General features: G+C 41.3%; 1 protein-coding gene across 3 annotated transcripts in view; it reads left to right on the top strand.

The window, feature by feature from the left end:
- Positions 1-22,706, top strand: part of NDC1 (NDC1 transmembrane nucleoporin) — a 67,445-nt gene that overhangs the window by 19,777 nt on the left and 24,962 nt on the right. For all 3 annotated transcript variants that reach the window (XM_011973795.1, XM_011973793.1, XM_011973794.1), the window contains 8 exons: positions 2,813-2,864; positions 4,770-4,905; positions 6,053-6,145; positions 8,226-8,307; positions 11,393-11,548; positions 15,378-15,623; positions 15,719-15,834; positions 19,540-19,590. In XM_011973795.1, coding sequence (XP_011829185.1) covers positions 2,813-2,864; positions 4,770-4,905; positions 6,053-6,145; positions 8,226-8,307; positions 11,393-11,548; positions 15,378-15,623; positions 15,719-15,834; positions 19,540-19,590 — 932 coding nt within the window. The remainder of the gene's footprint in view (positions 1-2,812; positions 2,865-4,769; positions 4,906-6,052; positions 6,146-8,225; positions 8,308-11,392; positions 11,549-15,377; positions 15,624-15,718; positions 15,835-19,539; positions 19,591-22,706) is intronic.

Genomic DNA, 22,706 nt, shown 5'->3' with positions numbered 1-22,706 from the left:
GTCCATATTTTCCTATTCTTTTTTTCTTTGTCTTTGTTGGATTGGGTTAATTTGATGATCTTGTCTTCAAGCTCTGAATTTCTTTCTACTTGTTCAGTTCTATTGCTGAGACTTTCCAGAGCATTTCACATTTCTAAAAGTGTGTGCAAAGTTTCCTGAATTTTTGATTGTTTTTTCTTTAAGCTATCTATTTCTATGAATATTTCTCCCTTCACTTCTTGTATCATTTTTTGGCTTTCTTTGCAATGGGCTTCGCCTTTCTCTAGTCCCTCCCTGATTAGCCTAATAACTAACCTCCTAAATTCTTTTTCAGGTTAAGTCAGGAATTTCTTCTTTGTTTGGACCCATTACTGGTGAACTAGTGTGATTTTTTGGGGGTGTTGAAGAACCTTGTTTAGTCATATTACCAGGGTTGGTTTTCTGGTTCCTTCTCATTTGGGTAGGCTCTGTCAGAGGGAAGATCTAGGGCTGAAGGCTGTTGTTCATATTCTTTTGTCCCACGAGGTGTTCCTTTGATGCAGTACTCTCCTCCTTTTCCTATGGATGTGCTTCCTATGAGCCGAACTGCAGTGATTGTTGTTTCTCTTCTGGGTCTAGCCACCCATCGAGTCTACCAGTCCCTGGGCTGATACTGGGGGTTGTCTGTACAGCGTCCTGTGATGTGAACTGTTTCTGGGTCTCTCAGCCATGGATACCAGCACCTGTTCCAGTGAAGGTGGTGAGGGGGTGCAGCGGACTCCATGAGGGTTCTTAGCTTTGGTGGTTTAATGCTCTACTTTTGTGCTGGTTGGGCCTCCTGCCAGGAGGTGGCGCTTTCCAGAAAACCTCAGCTGTAGTAGTATGGAGAGGGACTGGCAGTGGGTGGGGCCCTAGAACTCCTGAGATTATATGTCCTTTGTATTCCGGTAGGGAAGGACCATCAGGTGGGGGTGGGCTCAAACACTCCTTGGTCAGGTTTTGCTGCAGCTGCTGTGGGGGATGGGGGTTAGATTCCCAGGTCACTGGAGTTGTGTACCTAGGAGGATTATGGCTGCCTCTGCCAAGTCATGCAGACTGTCAGGGAAGTGGGGGAAAGCTGGCAGTCACAGGCCTCACCCAGGTCCCATGCAAACCAAAGGGCCAGTCTCACTCCCACTGCCCCACAACAGCCCTGAGTCTGTTTCCAGGTGGAGGGCGAGATGGGCTTGAAAACTTACCCTGGGCTACCCGCCTCCCAGCTGGGAGAGAAAAGAGCTTGGTTGGTTCTTGCCCGCCTGTGGAGTCTGCACATTAGATTTGCCCCCTTCCCCAGGTTCTGGCCAGGAGGCTTCTTGCCCCGTTCAAATTGTTAGAGTTCAGCTGGAGATTTCCTTCCCCCTGTGGAGTTTTACCCCCTGCTCCTCTGGTCACCCGTCCGATGAAACCCTGTGGTGCCAGGCAGGAATGGCCTGCTAGGGAACGCAGCGAGCTCCCAGGGTCTTTCTGCTGCTTCCTCTACCCCTGTATTTCTCTTGACTCTCTAAATTGGTTCAACTCCAGGTAAGGTCAGAAACTTCTCCCGCAAACAGACCTTCAGCTTCTCCAGTGGGGGTGTGTGTTCAGGAGAGGAGGGTCTTCCTTTTCCACTTCCACAGTTGGGGCACTCACAGTATTTGGGGTGTTTCCTGGTTCCTCAGGAGCAGTCCGCTTCCTTCAGAGGGTCTGTGGGTCCTCTTGGGATTGCTGGTTTGTTCTTGCAGTTTATCTGGAGCTAAAAATCACGACACGAGCTTCTGCAAGCTGCCCTGTGTGGAGCTGCAATCTAGTTCTGCCACCCATCCGCCATGATGATTGGTAGCGGCTCTTTCAGAGATGGGGTCTTGCTGTGTTGCCCAGGCTAGTTTTGAACTCTTGGGCTTAAGTGATCCTCCCACTTTGGCCTCCCAGAGTACTGGGATTATAGGCATGAGCCATCATGCCCAGCCTCATTGTAATGTATTAACCTACTACGTACAGTCAGCCTGGTTGTTCCTCTAGAGTTGTATATTTGGACTAATTTAGTGACTATGATCATTTCCTTGATTTACTTTTTCTCTTATAACTTCATTTATGTTCAATTCAAGTTTCGTTTTCAGCGTTATCATTTTTCATTTCTTTGTTGCACTTTGATTTTTTTTTTTTTTGCCAGTTTCTTTTTTTTTATTAAAACCATTTTTTTTTTTTTTAATGGAAGGCTTCATGAATTTGCATGTCATCCTTGTGCGGGGGTTATGCTAATCTGTCTCTCATTCTGATTTTAGTATATGTGCTGCTGAAGCAAGCACTACTTTCCTGTTTTAGCTATTCATTTTTTAAAAGTATCATTTGGATTTATTATGGGAAACAAGGAGGCAACACAACTACAGGCTTTGCTGTCCGTATCTGTACTGAATAACAGATCCAAGTGACCAATCAGCAACAGACCTTGAGAGAACTGATGGGATTGGGTCACAGATTATAGTGCGCATCTGTTATCTACATACTGATTTGCATACTGAAAAGTTAAAAGTACTGTATGCAGTCACTTATAGTTAATATACCACAGTAACTAGAGTTTGAACTATATTTTTGGGTGACTGGTATTTTTTAACTAAACCGTGGTAACTGAAATATGTGTATATCAGAACTGTGCAAAGCAAAGACTGCCTGTGTTAGTAAGTACTGTCTTTCCTACTGTCAATTCCTAATCAGTCTAACATTTTGACTGAGGTCTTGGTGTTTATGTGGCCATGTCATTGACCTTATATTCTAAAGCTTGACTAAAACTTGTTTTATAACTTTTTATGTTCATAGCTTGGTATCTTTTCCCCCTCAGGCTATATTCCCAAAGCTTGGATTAGCACTGCTATGAACCTTCACATCGATGAGTAAGTGATACATAAAAAGTCTAATTTTAACTCTGTTTCCATTCTCTTAGATGTTAGCTATTTTCCAGATATTTTGTTTAGATTTTGCCTTTAACATATTTAAAAAAATTGTATTCATTTTTGAATACATATAGTTTATATGGTTTAAAATTCCAAAGGTGTATAAAAGGGTAAAATTAGCAGGACATGGTGGTATATGCCTGTAGTCCCAGATACTTGGGAGGTTGAGGCAGGAGGGTCGCTTGAGCCCAGGAGTTCAAGGATGCAGTGAGCTATAATTGTGCCACTGCACTCCAGCCTAGGCAATAGGGTGAGACCCTGTCTCAAAAAGAAAATAATAGTAATAATAGGGTATAAAATGAAAAAGTCTCCTCCTCTTGTCTCCACTCACCCAGTTGTCTGCAGAAGTAAGCAATGATAATTGTTCTTAGATGCAGCTTTTATACTCTACAAAAGTGGATTTCTCGAGTTGCATGGTCCAGTCCTCTGCTTTGTCTTTCTCCCCAACAATCATTCGTTCTCTGGTGTCTCATGATATATACCAATGCTGTGGCATTGTTCTAATTTAGCCTGTGAGGAAACCAAAATTGAGCAAGGTCAGGTGATTAGTTGAAGGTCACAAGTGGCAGTCGAGTGACAGCAATGGTGTATATTGTTCTGGTTATCCTCTATGCACTTTGCACATAAAGGTTTAATCTGTTGTATTTGCTGAAGAAAAGTCAGTTTCTCTTGGTGTTTGTTCTTATTGTATATTCCATTGTAAGGGTTTTTGTTTCATATATGAAATTCACTAATAGCAGTTTTAGGAAGTGGGAATATTGACATGCATGGTATTTAAGAGATATTATGGTTTCTCACTTTTCAAAGTTTCTAGGCAAAATTCAGTTTTGTCTTCTGCTTAATTGCTAGGCATGAAACCAAATGCATGAGTCATTTATTGTTTTAGTCCAGATTTTAAACTAGGTGAAATGGAAAGAGAAAAATAATAATGGCATTTGATAGAAATTTAACAATATTTTTTTCTTCTTTGCACTCAAAAAACGTTTTGTGGGTGTGGCTGAGTGCCTGATATTCTGTCCTTCATTTATGTCAGGGCCTCAATAAATGTTTACTTAGAAGTTAAAAATAACTTCATCATTGGTTGACTCCCCCAGTGAATGTCAAGCACTGTATTGGGCACTCCTAATGTAAGCTGTTTTAAAAATTGTGATAGGATTAAGAGGAAGAATGAAGAGATTATGCCACTGTTATATGGATGAGGAAACCGAGGGTGGGATGGGTGGAGTGATTTACCTAATCACAACACTTAGAAATGGCAGAGTCAGGTTCCAATCCTGGTTTTCACAGTGCTGGTTGTAGGATTATAATAACTTTGCCAATTGATCTAGTCAAAGTTTTGGAAAGATGGCAGCATTAGGTTTACTTAGCATTCTAACAGAGTATCTTAAATTGCTTTAACATTGTTTAGGAGCATGTGCTTTTAATGACTGCGAATCTGTGGTTTATAGGGCATAAGGATAAAGCTGAAATCTGGTCCAGGAGAGGTACTAGTCATGTTTAATGGTTTTGCGGTATTAGACTACAAAGCAACAATAATAATCTTTTATCCAGCTGCTCGTAGTAAGGCTTATAAGCTTAGCTCGTTCTTCCTTCGTAGTAAAAGTCATTGAAGATTTTTAACACGAGAAACTGTAGTCCCGATTTAGGTCTGTGCTTTCCTTAAAGCTCCCTCATGTACCTTATAGAAAGTATTAGGGAAAGAGCTCTACAAGGGTACCAAAGGAGAGGAGTCTGTCAACATTGTTATTTAGAAATAATATTTGTGTCTCAGCGTGGAGACTTCAGTGTGTTAATATTTAGATTGCATTTTTCCTAGAGGATTAATAGTAATTTCTGCATTCACAGGCAGGTTCATAGGCCACTTGACACAGTGAGTGGCCTCTTAAATCTCTCACTACTCTACCATGTCTGGCTGTGTGGTGTCTTTCTCCTGATGACTTGGTATATCTCATGGATACTCTTCAAAATCTATGCCACAGAGGTATGTTTTTTAAAATACTTTTTGTTAATACTTCTGTGTTTTGGAGTGCACGGTTGATTTTTAGTAGAGCATACTGATCAGCACGCCCAAAACGATTTCCCTAAGTTGATTTTTGGTCTCTCTTCTTAGACTATTGGGGCTGTATCATTTGTAACCACCATTTATGTGGTATTTTTTTTTCAGAGGAACAGTGTGGATATTCACTTAATTTTTGGAAATTAAACTGAATGGACTGCCACTATGCTTTATTGATATCCTAGTTGTCTTCTGGGGGCTCCATTTCTCTACTGAGTACATACTAAATGGATTTGAATTTTAAATTAATTTTCCATGTCATTGGCACAGCTACTATTAAAATATTTAAATATGCGGCAGTAAGTTGTTGTTTTTTTTTTTTTTTTTTTTTTTGCGATAGCGTCTCACTCTGTCACCCAGGCTGGAGGGCAGTGGCCTGATCTCGGCTCACTGCAATGTCTGCCTCCCGGGTTCAAGTGATTCTCCCACCTCAGCTTCCCGAGTAGCTGGGACTACAGGCGTGTGCCACCATGCCCGGCTAATTTTCTTTGAATTTTAGTAGAGACAGGGTTTTACCATGTTGGCCAGGCTGGTCCCGAACTCCTGACCTCAAAGTGATCTGCCCTCAGCCTCTTAAAGTGCTGGGATTAGAGGCGTGAGCCACCACACCCAGCCAAGATATTTGTTTTCTGAAGGGAAGTTTTAGAATTTATATTAAAGAAATGATTTTGGAAATTGAGGTGAGCTTCTGGATAATTCCCACAGAAATCTTTTTAAGTGATTGAGAATTACATTGTTTTTGTCATCCAAGTGTTTGTCTTAGAAAATTAGTGTTTCTGTTTTATTTTACCATCTGTGTAGGTTTGTATTCTTCAGTGGCTTCAGAGAATCCTTGTTTGTGAAATTGGTTTTTGTTATTCAGAACCAGAGTCTAGTAAAGTTGGGAAAGTAACATTAAAAAAAAATGGTGTGTTTGGGTTTATGTAACTTTAACCTGTCTTTGCAAGGAGCACGAAATATGTCAGTTTGGTTGTGCTGTCTATTTTTATAAGAAGTTTTAATTTGTGCATGCTTATTGAATGTAAGATGATCATGAAAATAATCATTTTTGGTTTTTAATTATATTTGATAGGCTCATGTGTTTCCTGTTCAACCACCATTTGCAGAAGGGTCAGATGAGTGCCTTCCGAAAGTGTTAAATAGCAATCCTCCCCCCATCATAAAGGTACCAAAACTGTGTTTCATATCTTCACATAGTTATCTCTAACTTTATTCAATAAACTTAATATTTAGCATATTTAAGTAGTTGTATTTTTTGAGGGCCTATAATATTCTCGTACTGATATAATAAAAATCACCTACTTGCTAATGCTGTTTTTTCAATTTTTATTCCAAGTGACTAAAATGCAGGTGCACAGTACAGTCTATGTGTGTAAGCTAGTTAATTCTATATTCAGAAGCAGAATATTTCCAAGCATAAAATACAGTGATGTGCAGTCATCTACATTAACTTCTCACAAACAGTTTATGATAGCATAACAAAACATTATTGATTTTTTGATCACTGGATCAAAACTTTCACTCTTGTAGTGTTAGTTGGCTTTTGTGATCAAAGATAGTGCTTAGTAATGTATAGATATTCGGTGAACTCTCCTTAAGTATGAATTGCTGGTAATGATCCTAAAACTAATTACAATCAAGAATTTAAAGAAATTGCAGTAATTTTACAAATCAATCTAAGTAAGCATAAATGGTTTCGATTGAATTTGCAAGTTGAAATTTTAAGCTAGATCTACAATATGTGTATTCCTGTTAAAAGGTCCTTTAGAAAGAGCTAAAAGAGGCCAAGTGTGGTGTTCAGCACTTGGGAGGCCGAGGTGAGAGGATCACTCGAGCCCAGGAGTTCAAGACCAGCTTGGAAAACATAGGGAGACCTCATCTCAACAAAAATTAAAAAATTAGTTGAATGGCATGGTGGTACATGCCTGTGGTCCCAGCTACTTGAGAGGTGGAGGCAGGTGCATTCCTTGAGCTTAAGAGTTGGAGACTGCAGTGAGCTGTGATCCTGCTACTGCATTTTAGCCTGGGTGACAGAGTGAGACCTCATCTCTAAACAAACAAACAGGAATGCTAAAAGAAAGTAGTTAGAACCCAGTTTTGATCACACTCTAAAAAATTTATAAACAAATAAGGAAATGAATTGAATTACTTTTAAATAGTAATTATAACTAATTTGTTAGAGAAACTTAAAAGTATCAGTTACTCATTTGGTTATTTACCAAATATTTATTTGATGGTACATCAGTCTCTGCTAGTTGTTTGTGGTAGAATGATGAATAAGACATAGCACAGCCTAGTGGAAAATACAGACACCCAAAATAATTAAAATGTACTGTGGCAAGTACATTGGGACCTCTTACTCTGCTTGGTACCAATAAAAGAAAACTTCAGAGAGGGATGGTGTCTTGAAGGGTGAGTAAAGAGATTTGCCTGGGAAAAGATGAAAATTTTCAGTGAAGAAAAAAAAAGTGATAGGGCAGGCGGGCGTGGTGTCTCATGCCTGTAATCCCAGCACTTTGGGAGGCCAAGACAGGTGGATCACTTGAGGTCAGGAGTTCGAGAGCAGCCTGGCCAACGTGGTGAAACCCCATCTCTACTAAAAATACAAAAATCAGTTGGGTGTGCTGGTACGTGCCTGTTGTCCCAGCCACTTGGGAGGCTGAGGCAGGAGAATCGTTTGAACCCGGAAGGTGGAGCTTGCAGTGAGCCGAGATCACGCCACTGCACTCCAGCCTGGGCAACAGTGTAAGACTTTGTCTCAGAAAAAAAAAAGAAAAAAAGAAAAAAAAATTAATAGGTATCACGTGCTAGGCACTGCCTTTGGATGTGGTAGCAAGATTTTCCATTTTTTTGTGGGCCGCACAGTTTGGTGGGTGGAATCAGATGAGACAATAAACATTCAATTACGATACATGATGTTAGTGCCATGGTCGAGAGCTATGTGAGTGTATGTTTGTGTGAGGGAAACCAGGGAAAGTTCCAGGAGGAAGTGATGTTTCAGTTTCCCACCACAGAGATAGGAAAGAGCGCAGAGAATTCTGTAGTTCCTTGTAGCTGGAACTTGTAGGTAGGGAGGGTAGAGGCAGGAAAGTTCTGAAAGTCTAGAAAGGAAGGTTATGGTTCTGAGATTTTTTTTTTTTCATGAAAAAGTTTAATTTCTTCTTGGATATATAATGTTGAACCCAATTAGATTTTATGTAGAGGTTTAAAAAAATTAAATAATATATGTTTTTTCCCCCTTTTAGTATTTAGCCTTGCAGGACCTGATGTTGCTTTCTCAATATTCTCCTTCACGAAGACAAGAAGTTTTTAGCCTCAGCCAACCAGGTATTGCTAAAAGTAATAGACCTGATTAGGCATATGTGTGTAGAAAGTAATTCACTTCAAGTTTTTGGTGAGAATGATGTATTTAATAAAATATCAGACGTCGGTGAGTCCATTAAATGAAGTATTGAATTAAATCTTACACAACTTAAGCGTTTATTTCCTTCAGCTCCTTCATTTCCTTAACCTGAAGAAATTATGCAGTACATTGACAATTTTAGGGCAGAAAAATACAGTTTAAGAATTCTAAAAATTTGGCTGGGCGTGGTGCCTCACCCCTGTAATCCTAGCACTTTGGGAGGCCAAGGTAGGTGGATTACTTGAGCTTAGGAAATTGAGAACAGCCTGGGCAACATGGTGAGACCCTTTCTCTACAAAAAATACGAAAAATTAGCCCAGCGTGGTAGCATGTGCCTGTAGTCCCAGCTACTTGGGGAGCTGAGCTGGGAGGATTGCTTGAGCCCAGAAGGTTGAGGCTGCAGTAAGCCAAGATTGCGCCACTGCACTCTAGCCTGGGTGACAAAATGAGACCCTGTCCGCCTCTCCACCCCAAAAAAGAATTCTAAAACTTTTAATGCTATGAAGGATCTTAAAAATTAGGTGGTCTAATCTCTAGATGGGAGATTTAAGTCTCAGAGATTGGCTTAAATAAAGTTAATGTCAGAATTGGAGTAAGAGTCCTGTCATTTGGCTCCATGTACAGGAACTCCTCCTTCTGCTATGCTACTCTGCCTCCCTTTAAAAAAAATTAGGAGCCGGGCGCGGTGGCTCAAGCCTGTAATCCCAGCACTTTGGGAGGCCGAGGCGGGTGGATCACGAGGTCAGGAGATCGAGACCATCCTGGCTAACATGGTGAAACCCCGTCTCTACTAAAAATACAAAAAACTAGCCGGGCGAGGTGGCGGGCACCTGTAGTCCCAGCTACTCGGAGGCTGAGGCAGGAGAATGGCGTGAACCTGGGAGGCGGAGCTTGCAGTGAGCCGAGATCGCGCCACTGCACTCCAGCCTGGGTGACACAGCGCAAGACTCCGTCTCAAAAAAAAAAAAAAAAAAAAAAAAAATTAGGAAGAAACTAGATTTGATGGTGGCTCAAGGATGCTCTCAGCAACTCTGAAACACTTATCCACTGTTCTTGCCATGCTGTTCAAGACTGTGACTTTGCCAGTTCTCTGTTGTTCCTGGAGGGAAAACAGTCCAGTCCCAGGCACCGGTGGGAAACAGAACCTGGGTAACATTTCTTTTGTTTTTTTAAGAGACAGAGTCTCACTATATCACCAGACTGGAGTACAGTGTCATGATCACAGCTCACTATAACCTCAAACTCCTGGGCTCATATGATCTTCTCACCTCAGCTTTTCAAGTAGCTGGTATTATAGGTGCACACCAGGTGTGCACCACCACACCTGGCTAATTTTTTTTAAAGTTTTGTTGAAACACGGTCTTGCCGTATTTCCCAGGCTGACCTTGAACTCCTGGGGTCAAGCAATTCTCCTGCCTTGGCCTCCCAAAGTGATAGAATTACAGGTGTGAGCCATCCAGCTTTCCATCTTCTTTTTAATGATTTCTTCATTATTTTGCCAAGCTTGCGAATTACCAGATAAAACACCGGATAATAAACCTTCTACAGTTCAATGTTACATGGAAATAAAATCCAGTTATATAAAAATATAATTGACTGGAACCACTCTCCTTTTAGTAGCATGAGAAACCCAGAACTGATACTGTGGAAAATTAGCTATAACAATGCTTTTCTATCAGATTTGAGTTAACCTAGGAATTCTATACTGTAAATGTTTTTTACCAGAGATTCAGGTAAACTGTAAAAGGGTGGCATTTGCTCTGCCAGAGAGTGTGCATTCTAGCACATAATAAAATTTAATTGGCTGGGTGCGGCTCACGTCTATAATCCCAGCACTTTGAGAGGCTGAGGCAGGAGCATCATCTAAGGTCAGGAGTTTCAACATGGTGAAACCCTGTCTGTACTAAAAATACAAAAATTAGCTGGGCTTGGTGTTGCACACCTATAATCCCAGCTACTCGGGAGGCTGAGGCAGGAGAATTGCTTGAACCCTAGAGGCAGAGGTTGCAGTGAGCTGAGATCCCACCACTGCACTCCAGCCTGGGCAACAGAGCAAGACTCCATCACAAAAACAAACAAACAAAAATTTAATTGAATGGTTACACAGTTCCTAGTGTACCCAAATTACAGTAGTACAAAATATCCTGAGGCCTAGTGATAGAGTATTGTGTGTGTGTGTTTGTAGGTGAAGTGGTATTCCTTCTGAGTTGTGCAGTGCAGGGAGTGTTTAAGGAGAGATCCAAGTGAAGAGGGAATGATCATTTGGCACATAGTATAGGGAAGCCAGTTTTCAGTGGACTTCTCTGCTATTTATGCGTAATGAACCTTGCTTGATTTTTATATAATAACTCTAGGAGACAAAGATCTCCTATGAGAAATAAGGGAATTTTTAAAGGAATAGGACGCAGTAGTTTAAGTTAAATAATAAGATAATAGATCTGTAAGCTGAGTGTGAAGTGTGATCATTATTATTGAGTCATTCCCACAGATGTAACAGCAAATAGGGGCTATTATATACATGAAAATGTAAGGAAGCCCAGGGGTCAGACACAACAGTTTAGAGGTCACTGGGGACCATGGAGGTGCATCTCATTGGACATCTTAGTGTTCATTGTCCTAGTTCATTGTTCACAGTCATAGCAGTCTGTTTAATACTGCTAGTGAGGTAACCCTGGTCTTTCTCACTCAACCTGTGATCTAGTGTTTGGCTTTATTTTAGCGACCAATTTGAGAGGTTTTTTTTTTCTTTTTCTTTTTTTTGGTATGTGTGTGGTAAAATAGTAAAATAGCAAGTTTTTGCTTGTAGACTTTTGGGAAACTTAATTCATCCAAATATTCATTGAACTCCTGCTGTGTATTAGATATCATGAGTATAAACAGTAGCTTCACTAAGAAAAGTAGGTCCTGATGCAAAGCGTAAAGTAGAATTTCTTACTGACCTTTTCCCCCACTTCAAGAGGAGAATATAAGATTATTTACATTTTAAAAGCTGGTGTTTGGACCTCCTAGGTGGACATCCCCACAATTGGACAGCCATTTCAAGGGAGTGTTTGAATCTTTTAAATGGTATGACTCAGAAACTGGTTCTCTATCAAGAAGCTGCTGCTACGAATGGGAGAGTGTCTTCATCTTACCCAGTGGAACCTAAGAAATTAAATTCTCCAGGTAATCTCTAGGACTACTAAGAGGGGAAAACATTTACATTTTATTTCCTAAGAAAGATGTCCGTAGTAGACTGGGCGCGGTGGCTCACGCCTATAATCCCAGAACTTTGGGAGGCCGAGGTGGGCGGATCACAAGGTCAAGAGATTGAGACCTTCCTGGCCAACATGGTGAAACCCTGTCTCTACTAAAAATATAAAAATTAGCTGGGCGTGGTGGCATGTGCCTTTAGTCCCAGCTACTCAGGAGGCTGAGGCAGGAGAATCGGTTGAACTGGGGAGGTGGAGTTTGCAGTGAGCTGAGATTGCATCACTGCACTCCAGCCTGGCGACACAGCGAGACTCTGTCTCCAAAAAAAAAAGGGAGAGATGACCGTAGTTAATCTAAGGATACATATATGAGTGTGAGGTGTATATTTTTAGGGAAAATTGATCCAACATGGCATCTCATATTGAACCAAAAAAAAGACCTGGGTATCATTGTAGATTGAAAAAATTAAGCCCAAGACATCACGTTGTACACTCTAAGTATGTGCAGTTTTTCATTGGTAAATTTCAAACAAATTAAGTTCAGTGTGGTGGTAGCGTTAAAAACACTACCAAAATGATGGCTATTAAATAGGAGACTTCAGCTTACTTTAGTACAAAGCCAGGTGAATTTTCGCAGATAATATTCGATGCTGTTCTGGTTGCAGTAGCCCAGAGACAAAAAGTTGCTGTCCCAGAGAAGAGCAGCTGAGACGATTGGGTGATTTGGGAGTGGGGCATAATGTTAGTACCCCCTCCATTTAAAAGACAAAAGCTGAGGGGAAGTAGAGGTGGAGGAACCTGTCTTGTTCACCAGATCCCTTAAGTAGAAGATACCTGTGAATGTAAGACTGATAAAAGGACTTAATGTTTCACGTGTTTTGGAGCCAGGCATTTAGTGAAAATGGATGAAACTGGCTGGGTGAGGTCAGTGGTGAACCTGCAAGGACGGGCTTCATCTGAAGGGGGAAGCTGTTGGTTAGCCCTGCTTCATTGTTCCCGTATGGGACTTTGGATCCCATTTGTGAACTTCCGGTCTTTTTGAAAAAGAGAAGGCTGAAATCTCAAAATTTTGAGGTGAAGTCTTTCAGTTTTTAAACATTGGCAACTAATCTTGATACTTAAAAATCACTATATGGATCAAAGCAAACTCATCGAGTTTCAAAGTCATTACTCTGGTGGGGTCATAGCCCCAAAACAAATAGATTACATATGAAAAATGATTTAAATAAATTCACACATGTCAGATTTTGAAAGGTTTGAGAGTGTTTCAGATGTTAATCAACTTTCAGATCAGCATTCCTCTATTCAACAAATACTTATTGAATTCCTACTGCATACCAAGCAGTGTGCTGGAAGCCAGGGAATCACAGATGAAAAACACTCTTGGATCTGACCTTTTAGTGGAAGGCACACAAATAATGATGCAATATAACTGCCAAAAGGAAATCTGTCCAAAAGGAGTCCGATTGGGTAAGATGATGTTTGATGATGAAAGGAAGCCTTGTTTGCAACAAAAAAAAATTTAGATTTTATTCTATAGGGATATGGAGCCATTGGAGAACTTTGAATAGGCTAGTTCCGTCAAATTAGCATGTTAGAAAGATCATTGTAATTCTGAGTTGGGTAGATCATGAGTCTGACCACATATGGAGCATTCATTATTGTAAGTTTTTGTCATATACCATCACTCAGCCATATTTTGAGGAATAATTGTAAAACTCTTAAAAACTCCAGTCTTAATTTTTTTTTTTTTTTTTTTTTGAGATAGAGTCTCACTCTGTCGTCTAGGCTGGAGTGCAGTGGCCGGATCTCAGCTCACTGCAAGCTCCGCCTCCCAGGTTTACGCCATTCTCCTGCCTCAGCCTCCGGAGTAGCTGGGACTACAGGCAACCACCACCTCGCCTGGCTAGTTTTTTTGTATTTTTTTAGTAGAGATGGGGTTTCACCGCGTTAGCCAGGATGGTCTCCATCTCCTGACCTCGTGATCCGCCCGTCTCGGCCTCCCAAAGTGCTGGGATTACAGGCTTGAGCCACCACGCCTGGCCCCAGTCTTATTTTTAAATTGATTTTTCAAAGATTTCTAATTTCCATTAACTTCTAAAAAGTCATATAATGGGCCAATTGTGGTGGCTTACGCCTGTAATTCCAGCCAGCACTTCGGGAGGCCAAAGCAGGCAGATCACTTGAGGTCAGGAGTTTGAGACCAACCTGGCCAGTATGGCGAAACACCGTCTCTACTAAAAATATAAAAATTAGCTGGCTGTGGTGTTGCACACTTATAGTCCCAGCAACTCAGGAGGCTGAGGCAGGAGAATCACTTGAACCCGGGAGGTGTAGGTTGCAGTGAGCTGAGATCATGCCACTGCACTCCAGTCTGGGCAACAGAATGAGACTCCTTCTTAAGAAAAATTAAAAAAAAGAGAAAAGTCGTATAACGAAAATTTGGTATTTGGGATATTTAATTTCTTATATTTCTTATGGTGGTTTTATTAAGATGGAATCCAGCTGGGCAAGGTGGCTCACATCTGTAATCTCAGCACTTTGGGAGGCTGAGGCGGGCAGATCATGAGGTCAGGAGGTCAAAACCATCCTGGCCAACATGGTGAAACCCCGTCTCTACTAAAAAATACGAAAATTAGCTGGACATGGTTGTGCGTGCCTGTATTCTCAGCTACTTGGGAGGCTGAGGCAGGAGATTCACTTGAACCAGGGAGTCGGAGGTTGCAGTGAGCCAAGATTGTGCCACCCACAGCACTCCAGCCTGGCCACAGAGTGAGACTCCATCTCAAAAAAAAAAAAAAAGAAGATGGAATCCTAATGCAGTGTATTTGTTTTTGTGGTTTGTGCTGGAGTGGCAAGAAAAGTTCCTTTGTTTTTGTATAACAGATTCTATTACTAAATTGGAGAATCATAAGATGACTTTTAAAAAAGTTGTTTACAGATCAGATTTATAGATATTCTGGGCAAATTAGCCTTTGGTGTGACTTTTGTTAACTTGAAAGAACTTTCAGGCCAGGTGTGGTGGCTCATGCCTGTAATTCTAGCATTTTGGGAGGCCAGTGCAGGAGGATTCCTTGAGCCTAGGAGTTCAAGACCAACCTGGGAAACATGGCGAAACTGTCTCTACAAAAAGTTAAAAAATTAGCCAGGCATGGCAGCGTGTGCCTGTAGTCCTAGCTACTCAGGAAGCTGAGGTGGGAGGATCGCTGAAGCCCTGGAATTTGAGGCTGCAGTGAGCCGAGATTACACCACTGCACTGCGTCTGGGCTACAGAGCAAGATCCTGACTCAAATAAAAGAAAAGAAAAAGAAAAAGGAAAGGAAAGGAAAAAACTTTGGAGAAAATGGGGTAAGGTTAATATTTTTTTCCTGTGTATGTTCACAATATAGATTTGTTTGTTCAGTCAAGTAATACTTAAAATAGTAATGCAGTAAAACTGGATGGATTCTAATGCAGTAATTAAAGTTGCCAATTAGAAATAAAATGGGAATTGATGAGTTCATTCAAAATTGCTTAAAGTTAGATAAACTGACCTTAAAGTTGAAGATATTCATGGAGGGGGAAAAAAAAACAAGAGAGACTATATCAGTCTGACAGAAGAAGATGTATAAAGCTCTTTGAGTGGAGCTTGAATTGCAGTAGTAAAATCTGAATCTTGAGACTGTAATCCTAAATGGAAACAATCTACTGAGCTTTGGGTAAATGCGTTAAACAAAAATTTGGTATGTGTAAAATTTGAAAGCATTGCTTCTAGCCCGCTTGGATCAGATTGCCTCTTCAGCACTGGATCTGTTCTTTTACAGAAGAAACTACTTTTCAGACACCAAAATCTAGCCAGATGCTTCGGCCTTCAGTGCCACCATTAGTTAAAACATCACTGTTTTCTTCAAAATTGTCTACACCTGATGTTGTGAGTCCCCTTGGGACCCCATTTGGCTCTAGTGTAATGAATCGGATGGCTGGAATTTTTGATGTAAACACTTGCTATGGGTCACCACAAAGTCCTCAGCTAATAAGAAGGGGGCCAAGATTATGGACATCAGCTTCTGGTGAGAATTATATATTTTCTAAGATTTTAAATGTCATAGTTGCAGAGTATCAGACAGCCTAAGTTCTTATCTTGCCTTTTCTTTTTTAAAAATAGATCAGCAAATGACTGAATTTTCTAATCCTTCTCCATCTACCTCTATTAGTGCTGAGGGTAAGACAACGAGACAGCCCAGTGTGATTTATTCATGGATTCAGAATAAACGTGAACAGGTAGGATGATATGGTTATAGGATGTATATTTGCATGTAAAATTGAGAACATTAGGGATCTCACATGAGTAAGTCATCAGGAATAATAAGGGTTTTTCTCTTGATGCTTCATGTCTTAAGTTGACTCAAATGAAACAGCCAGTATTTGACTGGTTTGAGCTATACACATTGTAATTTCATATGGCTTAACCTGATAATCTGTGAATTATTTCATGTAAGAAATATTTGAGTTCTTTATATATCCAAGGTATGCTTTTAGGCACTGGGAAAAAAGCAAACAAAACAGAGTCCTTGCCCACGTAATATTTACATTCGAGTGAGGGGAAATCAGTGAGTAAGCAAATTATTATATTCTGTTTCTCTGAAATATAAAATATCATTAATTGTAAGACTTATGTACTATTAAGAAAAAAATGATACCTTAAACCATGACATGCTATTATTGACTGTAAGATGCATCTCAATAGGTCATATTCAAGATATGGAAAATATGCATAAGAAGGAAGACATTTGAAATGTCTTAAGTCTTATCTAGAAAAATAGAGCAAGGAAGACAGAGAGTTCCTAGGGGAGTGGGTATCATTTTATGTGGAGTGATAAGGGGAAGTCTCACTGATAAGGCAATGATTGATCAGAGACCTGAAGGGAGAGCAGGGAGCAGCCCAATGGATCTGAGATGGGAATGGACTTGGCTTGTGTGAAGAACAATGTGGATACCAGTGTGGCTGGAGCAGAGTAAGTGAGAGGAGAGTGGTAAGTGGGTGATAAGATCAGAAATGTAACAGACACCCAGGGCTCACTGGGTCCATCGGCTGTAGTAAAGACTGGCTTCATCTCTGAGTGGGATGGAAAGCCACTGTGTGGTCTTGCCCACAAGAATGATATGATGTAACTTTACATTTTGAAAGTGCTACTCTAGGGGCTGTGTTGGCACTAAACTCTTGCAAGGTAGGTGTGGAAGCCCAGTTAAGGCTGTTGCAGTAATCTAGTGGGAGATGGTGGTATCTGTGACCAGAGTGGTTGTGGTGGGGGCTGTAAGATGTGGTCAAGGTCTAGGTATGTATTTTAAAGTAGATGGAATAGGATTAGCTTATGGTTTGGTTGTGGTGTATACTAGAAATAGTGTTAACTGTTAAGGATTTTGGCCTGAAGATCTGGAATAATATAGTTGCAATTTATTGAGTTGGAATTTACTGATGTTTCTGGAGAAGGAAATTTGATAGAGGTGAGGGGAGGGAAATCAGGAGTTTGATTTTGGAGATGCCAATTTTGAGATGCCTATGAGACAACCAGGTGAAAATACCGAGTAAGAAATTAGGCATATAGCAGTAGTGTAGGGGAAAGTTGTGGACTAGAAATGTAACTTTGGAAGTTTTTTGAGTATAGATAGTATTCAAAGCCATGAGACTCGATGCAAACTCTTGAATGAAATACAGAAGAAAAGAGATATCGAAGAAAGGGGCCCTCCAATGACTAAAGGTCTGGGAGATGAAGAATAGCATGGAGACTGAGGAGCAGCCTCTGAGGTGGGTAGAAAACCAAGGAAAGAAAGAGTTTCAAGGAGGAGGAGGTGCAAGTGTCAGATGCTGCTGATGGGTAGCCTGGGCGGGAGCTAAGAATTAACTGTTGAGCTAGAAATGTGGAGGTCACTGAGTCCTTGACAAGAGCTGTTGGCTGGAGTAGTGCAGACAAAAGCCAAAATGCATGAGTTCAGGAGAGATTGGTAGATGAATTGGAGACCACAAGAAAAGCCACATTTTTCAAGGAGTTTGTTGTAAGTGGAGCAGAAAAATGGGGCAATAGCTGTGAGGAATTGAGGGGTCAAGGAACTTTTTAAAAATTTTGAGATGGGTTCTTGGTCTGTCTGTTGCTCAGGCTGGAGTGCAGTGGTATGGTCATGGCTACACTGCAGCCTTGAACTCCCAGGCTCAAGTGATCTTCCCACCTCAGCCTCCTGAGTAGCTGGGACTACAGGTGCATGCCACCATGCCTGGCTAATTTTTTTTTTTTTTTTTTTTGAGACGGAGTCTCGCTCTGTCACCCAGGCTGGAGTGCAGTGGCCGGATCTCAGCTCACTGCAAGCTCCGCCTCCCGGGTTCACGCCATTCTCCTGCCTCAGCCTCCCGAGTAGCTGGGACTACAGGCGCCTGCCACCTCGCCCGGCTAAGTTTTTGTATTTTTAGTAGAGACGGGGTTTCACTGTGTTAGCCAGGATGGTCTCGATCTCCTGACCTCGTGATCCGCCCGTCTCGGCCTCCCAAAGTGCTGGGATTACAGGCTTGAGCCACCGCGCCCGGCCCAATTTTTGTTTTTTGTAGAGACACAGTCTTGCTATGTTGCCCAGGCTGATCTCAAACTCTTGGCCTCAAGCAGTCATCTTGCCCGAGCCTCATGAAGTGTTGGAATTACAGGGGCGAGCCACCACGCCCAGTCAGGAGAAATTATAACATGTTTGCTGATGGAATGACTTTATTAATAGGGAATTAATGGTTAAAGGCATTTTATAAACTTCAGGATCCCATATGGCTCTATATGCCATTAGTACTGCCGTGTCACTTTTACCCAACCAGACATGTGCTGCTTACTGCAGCCTTCTGACTAGTCATGCAGCTTTGGGTGAGAGTATGGTAGGAGCAGATTCACTTTTAAGTTAGTTCGGTTAGCTTTTAGCTGATACTAAGAACATTTTTTCCCCCGGGGTTGTCAACTAGTAGAAAACTACTTTGTGTCTTAAGATATTTTTTTTCCTGTAATCTCAGCACTTTGCGATGCCATAGTGGGAGCATTGCTTGAGCCCGGGAATTTGAGACCAGCATGGGCAACATGGCAAAACTCCATCTCTACTAAAACTACAAAAATTAGCTGGGCGTGGTGGTGCATTCCTGTAGTCCTAGCTACTTGGGAGGCTAAGGTAGGAGAATCACCTGAGCCCAGAAAGCAGAGGTTGCAGTGAGCTATGAATATGCCACTGCACTCCAGCCTGGGTGATAGAGTGAGACCCTGTCTCAAAAAACAAGATTTTTTTTTCCCTGTGAGAGAAACATACTCTTTTTTGGGGTATTAATAGGTTAAAGGGCAGGACAGTTATAGAGAATTGAGAAATAATATGGCCTTGAAAAATATCTCCAGTCTGTAATCCTAGCACTTTGGGAGGCTGAGGTGAGAGGACTGCTTGAGCCCAGGAGTTTGAGACCAGCCTGGGCAAGATGGTGAGACCCTGTCTGTATAAAAACATTTAAAAATTAACTAGGCATGGTGGTATGCCTGTAGTCCCAGCTACCCAGGAGGCTGAGGTGGGACAATCTGTTGAGCCCAGGAATTTGAGGTGGCAGTAAGCTGTGATCATATAACTGCATTCCAGTCTGGGTGACAAAGTGAGACCCTGTTTCTGAAATAAAAAGAAAAAAATTTCACCAAAATCACTTAGAATTTTTTTTTTTTTTTTAATGTCAGGCCTCTAATTTGGGGGTTAAATGTGTATACATGGGAATACAGTTTAGGTTAGTTGGCTCATCTTGGTTATCTAATTTATAGTACAAAGGTATTTAGTTACATGGTGTGTCTAAGTATTATTATTCTTTGCCCACAAGATGTGAAGTGTTTCATTTTTTTATTTAAGTTAGTGTCTGGAAGAACTAGGAAATGTGTTATATTAGAATAGAATTTAAAAGGTAAATGTGTTAATTCTTCCTTTTTTCCAACTCAGGTTAAGAATTTCTTGTCAAAACGGGTGCTGATAATGTATTTTTTCAGTAAGGTAAGAATATGTGGTTATAGCGTTGGGAATGGGGAGGGAGGAAATGAAATATGAAATAAAGTGGCAGATAGGATCTGACTTGTAAATATTTTATAGCTTAATCCTATCAAGCCAGGCAGCTTTGCATAGTGCTTCACTGAACCTCCGTTTTAACAATAGTTGCCCTAGACACACATCTCACTTCAGTGGCTTCCGAAGCTTGACTGTCTAGTTGCCTCTGAGTCTCTTGGCTGCTGGCAGCTTTGTGTTGATAGGCAACATGGACCCCTTCCTGCTGTCTGGATCTTCACAAAGTGAACAAATTTGTGTGACTATCTGGTGCTTCTTGACTCATGTCCTACAAGCATCTTTGTGACCAGTTTGGTGTTCAAAAGAGAGATGATGATATCACAGGTGTTTAATTTATGATGAATAAAATGTTATAATTCGGACCACACATGAAATGACTCCCCAACTTGTGTATCCGCTGTTCCAGCTGCCACAGGAGAGAAAATCTTAGTTGTAGAAGCTAAAGATTCATTCCTGTTTTTGCTGGCTATGGCTATTGTGTCTTTAATCGTTTGATGTGCAAAACCTTTGCCCTTATGTAGGAGAAAGAATTTTTTTTTTTAGTTTTTAAAATCTAGCCTCTCTTTCTGCAGATATTGCAGTATTATCTAATGTCACACTCACTCCATTAATACCTTCAAGTGAAAGTTTATATTGGCATCTGTTATATTTATTATTTGGGAGTCATACTCTGGTGGAAAAAGAGGTCTAAGCAACCCTGATAGAGTATAGATAACACATAACACAGTCATTTCAGGGGCTTGAAACTGCTTTTCCACTATGGTGGAAGGGACGATCCACCCAACTAGCCATTAACCTTTACCAAAAAATAATCCACTCTGGGCTACCCATTAGAAGAAGGTGTCTTGTCTTCCACCAAAAGGAAGAGAGTTTGTCTGAAGTTTTACTTCAGTGCTTGATTTTAAAAGAAGGGGAAAATAACTCACCGTGAGTGTCTTATGTGTGCCATACTCTGTTTTCACTTCAGTTCCCTCATTTAATTCTAACAGCATTCCTGTGAGATACGTATTCATGCCGGGCGCGGTGGCTCAAGCCTGTAATCCCAGCACTTTGGGAGGCCGAGACGGGCGGATCACGATGTCAGGAGATCGAGACCATCCTGGCTAACACGGTGAAACCCCGTCTCTACTAAAATACAAAAAACTAGCTGGGTGTGGTGGCGGGCACCTGTAGTCCCAGCTACCCGGGAGGCTGAGGCAGGAGAATGGCGTAAACCTGGGAGGCGGAGCTTGCAGTGAGCTGAGATCCGGCCACTGCACTCCAGCCCAGGTGACAGAGCAAGACTTCGTCTCAAAAAAAAAAAAAAAGAGATATGTATTCATTTTACAGATAAAAAGTAGCCAGGTGTGATGGTGGGCTCAGAGGAGTCAGGTAGCTAGCCTAAGGCACAGAGACAGTAAGTGGCAGACCACATGGTGACCAAGATCTCCTGTTTTCTTGAAAGTGAGAGGCTAATTTTGATCCCAGTTTTGCAAGTGGATCTATTATATGATAAATTATAGACAGTGCTGCTATTTGATGTTAAAAAATGTAACTTAATAGGCTTGTTATATGGTACTTAATAGGCTTCATTGGGTAAATAACCAAAGACAGCATTTGTTAAAATGGACAAATCGTTCCACCCCATTCCATAGTGGTATGTTAAAGAAGGTTAGGCAGCGTGAAATCATGTCATTTGCAGCAACATGGATAGAATTGGACATCATAATCTTTTTTTTTTTTTTTTTGAGATGGAGTCTTGCTGTGTCGCCCAGGCTGGAGTGCAGTGGCGTGATCTTGGCTCACTGCAAGCTCCGCCTCCTGGGTTTACTCCATTCTCCTGCCTCAGCCTCCCAAGTAGCTGGGACTACAGGCGCCCGCCACCACCCCTGGCTAATTTTTTGTATTTTTAGTAGAGATAGGGTTTCACCATGTTAGCCAGGATGGTCTCAATCTTCTGACATCATGATCCTCCTGCCTCGGCCTCCCAAAGTGCTGGGATTAAAGGTGTGAACCACTGCGCCTGGCTGGACATCATAATCTTAAGTGAAATAAGTCAGGCACAGAAAGATAAATGTTGCATATTCTTACATATGGAAGCTAAAAAATTTGATGACATGGGAGTAGAATGGAAAGATAACAGAGACTGGGAAGGATGGGTAGAGGGTAGGAGGAGGGTGGAGAGAAGTAGGTTAAAAGGTATAAATACACAGATAGATAGAAGGAATAAATCCAGTGTTTGATACCAGAGTAGGATGATTACAGTTCACAAAAACGTATTGTACTCAGGTGATGGATACCCAAAATGCCGTGACTTGATCGTCATGCATTATATACATGTAACGAAATTTCACATGTACTCCATAATTTGTACAAATAAAAACATTTTTTAAACGAAGGTTAGGTGGTTTTTCTTTGAGTGGGGTTGAAGGTAGACAATTTAAGAGCGATAACAAGTAGGCAGTTTTGTTGTTGTTGTCTTTATTTTGTTTTTTTTTTTTTGAGATGAAGTCTTGTTCTGTCGCCCAGGCTGGAGTGCAGTGGCGCGATCTTGACTCACTGCAACCTTTGCCTCCCGGGTACAAGCGGTTCTCCCACTGCAACCTCCCAAGTATCCAGGACTACAGGCATGCGCCACCACGTGGGCTAATTTTTTGTATTTTTAGTAGAGATGGAGTTTTACCATGTTGGCCAGGCTGATCTCAAACTCCTGACCTCAGGTTATTGGCCCTCCTTGGCCTCCCAAAGTGCTGGGATTACCGACGTGAGCCACTGCGCCTGACCAATTTATTTATTTTTATTATTCATTTATTTATTTATTTATTTGTGTTTTTTTTTTTTTTTTTGAAATGGAGTTTCGCTCTTGTCGCCTAGGCTGGAATGCAATGGCGTGATCTCAGCTCACTACAACTGCCGCTTCCCAGGTTCAAGCGATTCTCCTGCCTCAGCCTCCCAAGTAGCTGGGACTACAGGCATGTGCCACCACGCCCAGCTAATTTTTGTATTTTTAGTAGAGACAGGGTTTCACCATGTTGGCCAGGCTGGTCTCGAACTCCTGACTCAGGTGA

This window comes from Mandrillus leucophaeus, unplaced genomic scaffold, assembly GCF_000951045.1.
Source record: "Mandrillus leucophaeus isolate KB7577 unplaced genomic scaffold, Mleu.le_1.0 Scaffold14, whole genome shotgun sequence".
Lineage (NCBI taxonomy): Eukaryota > Metazoa > Chordata > Mammalia > Primates > Cercopithecidae > Mandrillus > Mandrillus leucophaeus.
The sequence above is the reverse complement of the archived record's forward strand: the minus strand, read 5'-3'. Positions and strand labels throughout refer to the sequence as shown.